This window comes from Anneissia japonica, unplaced genomic scaffold (genome assembly GCF_011630105.1).
Source record: "Anneissia japonica isolate Jap-2015-1 unplaced genomic scaffold, ASM1163010v1 scaffold685_len2926416_cov193, whole genome shotgun sequence".
Classification (NCBI taxonomy): Eukaryota; Metazoa; Echinodermata; class Crinoidea; order Comatulida; family Comatulidae; genus Anneissia; species Anneissia japonica.
This window is the reverse complement of record NW_022692922.1, coordinates 1,297,341-1,304,852: the sequence shown is the minus strand read 5'-3', so window position 1 is coordinate 1,304,852 and position 7,512 is coordinate 1,297,341. Positions and strand designations below refer to the sequence as shown.

The 7,512-nt window shown below is 35.4% G+C and overlaps 1 protein-coding gene across 1 annotated transcript in view; it reads right to left on the bottom strand.

The window, feature by feature from the left end:
• LOC117100508 (integrin beta-1-like) overlaps positions 1 to 7,512 on the bottom strand; it is a 54,022-nt gene that overhangs the window by 38,087 nt on the left and 8,423 nt on the right. Inside the window, exons 2-5 of the mRNA XM_033240239.1 lie at positions 6,353 to 6,434; positions 3,560 to 3,636; positions 2,542 to 2,643; positions 2,140 to 2,224 (exon numbers count right to left, since the gene is read on the bottom strand). Coding sequence (XP_033096130.1) covers positions 2,140 to 2,224; positions 2,542 to 2,643; positions 3,560 to 3,636; positions 6,353 to 6,416 — 328 coding nt within the window. The 5' untranslated portion in view covers positions 6,417 to 6,434. The remainder of the gene's footprint in view (positions 1 to 2,139; positions 2,225 to 2,541; positions 2,644 to 3,559; positions 3,637 to 6,352; positions 6,435 to 7,512) is intronic.

Genomic DNA, 7,512 nt, shown 5'->3' with positions numbered 1-7,512 from the left:
AAATTGTCATAGTATGTAACTCAAGTTAAAATAACACTTTTCATTACTCGTGCAGCTTAATCAAATATTATATGTCATTTTAAACGACCCATTGGTATTAACATGGTAACATCAATGTATTAAAAAAAATAGACAGCGACGTTCTCTCAGAAGTTGTTTTGTAGACGTTTATCTTTTGATGACCTTTTGACATCCTGAATTCTGCAATGAGATTTTCGGGTCGATTCAGCCGAGTTTCATGTAAATGTTTCGTACGGGAAAAAAAATCGCGAACCGGTCCTACTGTTAAATATCGGTTAGTTGTTGTCGACTTTGAATGAGTAGTAGGCACAGTTCCTTTTAGTACACAGCAAACTTTTATTCACACAAACTGTACGTTGGTTACAATCAGCTAAACTCCAGGTTTCAGATGTTAGAGAACCCTTTTAGAGTGGAGTTAGCTCAACTCTGTACTGACTACGACTACTGATTACTGATTCAAACCAATTTAAGGCATTTATCAGGTGAAGGGTATCGATTCCAATGATTATATTCTGAAAATCCAAGCTGAGGTTGAGAACAGTGAGTGGATTGCGATCTTGGTGCCTTGGTATATTATCTTCTGGTCCAGGCGTTTCTTGTATGTCACCTGATAGTGCTAGTACATTATCTGTCTCTTATACACATCTGGCCTATAATCCAAACTCCCTGCCTTAATTTTCAGTAATTCTAGGCGGAAGCAGGTCAACTCGGCATCAAGTTGATGTTGACAGTAGTTCTCACTCCATGAAAATATTTCAGGTTTCAAACTTACTGGACTATTTACATAAATGAGTGTGGATAATATCAATCTTTTTGACTCAGTGGTACATACTCTAGTTTGTCAAAACCCACTGTTTTGGCAAACTAATGGCAGCATAATAATGCCCTGATTTCATTAAAACCACATTAATTATTTGGCAGCATATTAAGACCTAACAATAAAACATGAAATAATGGATACTGTAGCAGCAATACGTTAACCACACACACGCACGTACAGCATACACAGCTTTTCGCCTACTTGGCGTTCCATACAAATATATCGCGGCCGAACTTGTTCACGGCCGAACCGGTCCTACTGTTAAATATCTGTTAGTTGTTGTCGACTTTGAATGAGTAGTAGGCACAGTTCCTTTTAGTACACAGCAAACTTTTATTCACACAAACTGTACGTTGGTTACAATCAGCTAAACTCCAGGTTTCAGATGTTAGAGAACCCTTTTAGAGTGGAGTTACTACTGACTACTGATTACTGATTCAGTGATATGGGGGTGTTTGCCTATTATACTTTAGGTAATGGGGGTGTGTCTCAAGTAAGTCACCCCATACTTTTAGAGTTTCTGATTGGATCATAGAGAAATTCTTTCTCTGTGATTTAATAACTTGTTTACCAAAAAACTGCTAATTAAGATGTATCACAATTAAACTTCAGAGCTTAGGCTCAAAACTGACAATCATAAACTCATAGTGTGAGAAAGGCCAAGTCCAACTGACTAGGGTAAAGTTATACAAAGTCCAGTTATATTATTAGATTATCTGTATACTCAAGTTGACCATTAAAACTGTCAAACCAATTTAAGGCATTTATCAGGTGAAGGGTATCGATTCCAATGGTTATGCAAGTTAATACCATTGAACCTTAATACTACATTACACTACACCGGCCTGGATGCTTGGTGTGAAGCCATGTGCTTTCTGAGAACAAAGTCACTGGAACAAAAGGCATCAGCATATATGATAAACAGTCATGCAAAACGAGCAGGCTACTGTAGGCTGGAATCTCAAGCAATAATTCAGTCCATATTTCACTAAATGATGAGGTAAATCGGGGTTAAGTCTGGGATGAAACAGCTCAGAGTGATCAGCACATGATCCTCTATCTCGAAATGTAAAATTCATGTAGTGTGGAAGGATTAAAATAGCAAAAGCTAACTAATGGTAGAGACCATTGTAAGTGTTGCAGAAAAGCCGCCATCTTGTTTTGCCATTCGATAGTCTAAGTAGGTTAGCTTTTGTGAAAAATCACCCTTTTAAGAAATATGATGCAAAAAATAAATAAATAAATGAAAGGATAGAAATACTTCTTCACAAATTTTGCAACAATTACTTTCCATTTACCTGGTCGTAACTTCATGAATATTTCTTGAGGTGTTAATTGTACTGGCACTTTATCTGTTGCTGTAGCATCACGTAAGCTATCAGCCTGTTAACCAATTAATTGGACAAGAAGTAATTATTAATCGGGAAATATTAAATTCAATAGACTTTTAAAGTCATCAACAACAACAACATCGTCCACATCAACATCGGCACCACCAACATCTCTATTGTTATCGTTTTCATCATCTTCGGCATTGCCATTATCATCGTCATGATCTATTATCATTATAATCATCTTCACCATCTGCAGCATTGTAATCATCATCTTCATTATTATCATCATTATCTTTATTATCATCATCTTTATCGTCCTCTATTCATCATCATTTTTGTTATAATTATCTGAATTGTTTGAATCACCCGTGTTTTGCGAATGGTTGTATTAGGAGTCTGTTGATCTTCTGCTCTACAACCAGCATTCTTCAGAGACTCTCTTAGATCACACCTTGGTTCTAAGAACCCCTATATAATAATAATATAATAATAATAATAATAATAATAATAATAATAATAATAATGATAATAATAATAACAATAATGCTACTACTACTACGACATACTACTATTAATAATAATAATAATAATAATAATAATAATAATAATAATAATAATAATAATAATAATAATAATAATGTGATGATTGGTCTGTTATTCATCACATATCACTAAAGTAAAATAAATGATGGCCATATACATTCACCCCCCCCCCTTTAATTCAGTGCCTTACCTCTTGCATACCTGTCAACCTTGAAAAATTTCAAAGAATAGGATCGGGTGACACATAATGTGTGCCGAAGCCACGAACTGTGGCTGGGGCCAGGGGCCGCCAAGGGCTCCCAATCGGGGTCGTTCGGCTTGGACTCTTTGGCTTGACATACATATCTAATCGATATTAGTGAGTGTATAATGATCTCAGAAACAGTAGTTATTGATAGATAGTTTAAGATAATGAAGGGCATCAAATTGAAAAATAAAGAAAATTTACTGAAATTATAGGATTAAAGCGTAAGTTTTGCCGGTGTTTGCGCAAGACCGTAAGATTTGATTAGAATGCATGCGTAAGACTTACGGCGAATGCGTACCGTACGGGTTGACAGGTCTGCTCTTGCGAGCACCAGTGACATTTAGTATTTATCAAAAAACACTCTTCTCACGATATAATAATGATAATAATAATAATAATAATAATAATAATAATAATAATAATAATAATAATAATAATAATAATAGTAATAGTAATAATAATAATAATAATAATAATAATAATAATAATAATAATAATAATAATTAATAATAATGTGATAACTGGTCTGTTATCCATCACATATCACTAAATACATATACGTTCACCCACATTTAAATCAGTACGGTACCTTACCTCTTGCGAGCACCAGTGGCATTTAGTATTTATCAAAAAACACTCCTCACACGATGTGGCTTCTTGACATCTTCTTTCTAACAATTATATATATATATATATATATATATATACATATATATATATATATGTATATATATAATTATTATTATTGTGTTTGATTATTTGAAAGTCTTATAATAATAATATTATAATAATGTTTTGTGTATGTTACTTAAAAAGAGTAAATTTAGTACTCGTATCAACAACGGTCACGATTGAGGTTGGGTCCTTAACTTGCCGTAGTAACCAAACAAATTTTGAAAAAAAAGAAGTTCTAACCAACACCGAAGTGGCGTGTAGGAAAATTGGTATGATGAACCCCACGAAGGCAAATAGCATCGTGTGGAGGTCGCGAGGTGCGTTAGAAACGCTAAGCTACCCACCCCCTACTCACCCACCCATTAGTAACATCTCTGTGGAAGAACGAAGTACAATACTCACCCTTAAGAAAGACAATAAGATCACGATCCTGCCGGCGGGCAAGGGAAATTCAACTGTTATCCTTAACACCACTCATCAGGATAAAATGAAGTTTTTGTTAAAAATGACAATAGCACATAGGCCACTCCAAATTAAACGGAGACCCAACTCCAAGCAACAAAGATCAGTTAAGAATATCGTGGACTCGAGAAGGGACACTATAAACAAATAAAATATCAAATCTACCCTACTTCAGAAATGAAACGCCCAAAATTCACAAGGAACATTACCCGCTTAGACTAGTGTATTGGAAGTATCACATATAAGGCCTCGAAAATATTAGCTTCTATTTTAAACCACTGGAGGCCACGGGTATTGACAAACTGCGAGTCAGCGCAGCATGATTCATGCATAGAGAAAATAGATTCATGCAAGCCATCTATCCTCGTGACTACGTCAACTGCAATTCATGCGAGGCAGGACGAAGTATAACTGCAGGAATGTACCAAAAGTGCGAGGCACCTTAAAACACGCTAAAACTCAGTAAAAGTGACAATGACAGACGCGGATCCAGTGGGGGGGGGGGGATGAGGGCCCGTCCCCCCCCCCCCCCCGTCAGTCAAGCCGAAAAATAAAAAAAGAGGGTGACAAATTTCAGTTAAGAGAGGGAGTGCACCCATGAGTTCAGTGGCGATACAGCATGTCGGCGAAAGGAGAGCTCAATTATTTACCACTTATTGGTGGGGCTGAGGTGGGCGTGGCGGCGTGGTTGGGGCTGAAGTAAGAAAATTTGTGATTATATAATTTAATAAATTTTGAAAAAATAGAATGTTGGGGCCCGTGCTGACAGGGTTCCCCCCTTGAATCTGCCACTGTTCAATATAACACTTGACATAGCCTATCATTTTGTATCACAATGATTAATTCCTAATGTCAAGCGAAAGATATTTTTATTCGAAAGATTGTTTTTACTCAATACAGTTTTTACAACCTGTAACACATTAACTACAGCGTCTGTAAATTCTGTAGTTAACCTTCAGAGAACTTTATTTTAAAAAATTGCCTAATTAATTATCTTACTGTTTTTGTTAAATTTAGATGGAGTTTAATGTGGTTGTATTCCGCTAGTTTGAAAGTTTACTGTAAGCCAATCAGTTACACTTACTATATACATCTTCGTGGTTAGCATAAAGAGAACTAGAGCGCCGCTCCATTAAGAGTGCCTACCTCCCCCCATGTCTAAATACAGAATTTACTAAGGAAGGCGATTTTTTTCTTCATGCTTGAGGGTGGGTTTCAACTTGTAATGCTCGTTAGAAAATGAAAAAAAATATATATATTTTATAATGATAATAATAGGTCAATTTATAAGACGCAAATAAACAAGGTGTCTAAGCACCAAATCATTGCAGCGTTCGTAAAATGTCACTGGTATTGGGAGCAGTCAGAAAAGTGGGGGCCCAGGCCCCCAGGTATAAAAAGTGGGTGGGCCAATGGCCCCCTGCCTCCCCCACTGCTTCTACCGTCATTGAATTGGGCGTTACACATCCCCAAATCATAAGCAAAAAATATGGAATAACAGCCACATCACTCTTATCAGATCCATCAAACACCAGACAGGATCGCCCACATTTTCCGAAAACATGGCATAAGTTCCTACTACAATTGAACACACTAAGATCCATGCTGGTTCACCCTGAGGATTCTAATCCCCGACACAAAACATGTGGCGCCATATCAGATCGATTGTTCATAAAAAATAATGTGGGTGAAACTGCCAGATCACTGGAATCAAGATTTTCTGAACACGTGGAGACTAGAGAAAAAAAACTTCACCGAGAAGATAGGTATTGGCCAAGAAAAATAAGAGAATTTATGGAAATTCAGACCAAAACTAGGCGCCCCACCCTCAATCGTGACCGTGAATACGAGCTACCGACAGTACTAGAGGAAGTGCAAATTCTATTGCATGCTTCAATGACCATGTGACAAGTTTTCCTGAAGAAGTTGCTGAGTACGAAAGCTTGGATGTAAGATTTATATTTTATTTCAAATATTTTCAATTACAAGAATTCATCCATTTGATAATAATAATAATAATAATAATAATAATAATAATAATAATAATAATAATAATAATAATAATAATAATAATAATATATTAGACTTATACAGGGCTTAATGCAACCATTTTGGTATTAAGTTGGATTATATAATACAATACAATTTTTAAATATTTGATCGATTTTGCAATATTGTTTAAACAATAATTTTCATGAAATACAATGTTCATCCATTTAAATTTAGTTAAACTGCTTTGTATTATACTACCTTTACATTGCACTTCAAGGCTCAGTGACCATAAGAAAAATACGCAAATAACGGACTGCCACATAACACAAGGATTCACAGCCTATCGAAACATAAAATTTAATTAATAAATATACATTTGATTGGATTGATTTATTGGTATGGAACTTTATAATGAACCTAGGAAAGACATTTCTAGTAGGGTCATTTTTTTTCTTTCTTTTTATTATCCTTTCATATTTCATAATAATACATATATACATATACTGTAAATAACAAAGCAAAAACCACAATGGTGGGCATTGGTGATAAGTTAAATGTATCTTTTAAGACTCTGCGAATACACCCTATCAACTGAAACTAAAAGAAGCTTTGTATGTGAATTGGGAAAAACCCCCCCTAAACAAACAATTGACGCATATAAAATTATTTTCTTTTTATTTTATATCTATATATTTGGTTACATACATACACACACACACACACACACACATATATATATATATATATATCTTTTATTCGGCTCTTAAGGGGAAACTCTTTTGTCTATGATTTCTCCTTATCGTCGTTTTAGTTTCCCCTTAGCGATACTACCTTCTCCTTAAGGTACTGCTTAGTTTATTTTGTCATTCTGATCGGATTCTCTCTACTGTTCCGTTTTAATTTTAAATAGTTTTGCATTATGTGGCCGTTTGCTGTTTTATGGGTTTTTCCCATTTGCCTTCTTAAATGTATATATTATTAAAGAATCTCTATTGAGATCCAGCGGGCCGCCATTGATGCACGGTAGAGATTGCATCTTTAGATCTCCGATCTTGTTCACAAATTCACGGACTAGTGCTGTCTCGTAAGAATTTCGTAGACGCGTTAAGGATGACAAAATATTCTCTGTATCTACTGAAACCGAGCCACATAGGTTGTATTCCACTATTTGCATTCACACCTGGGCTGTGTATATATATTGCCTTATATAGATTAAAAGGCAAAATACTGGAAAACAACGATGCTGTGGGAAACAATGGCTGGATCTAGAGATACAAAAATGATAAGCAACAGCTAAAAAGTAAACGTAAGTAAACAACCAGAAATAGAACCAAAGCTTTCGGACAACACTAGTCCTTCGGACAACACTAGTCCTTCCTCAGTGCCTTATATATATAACACTAGTCCTTCTTCAGTGC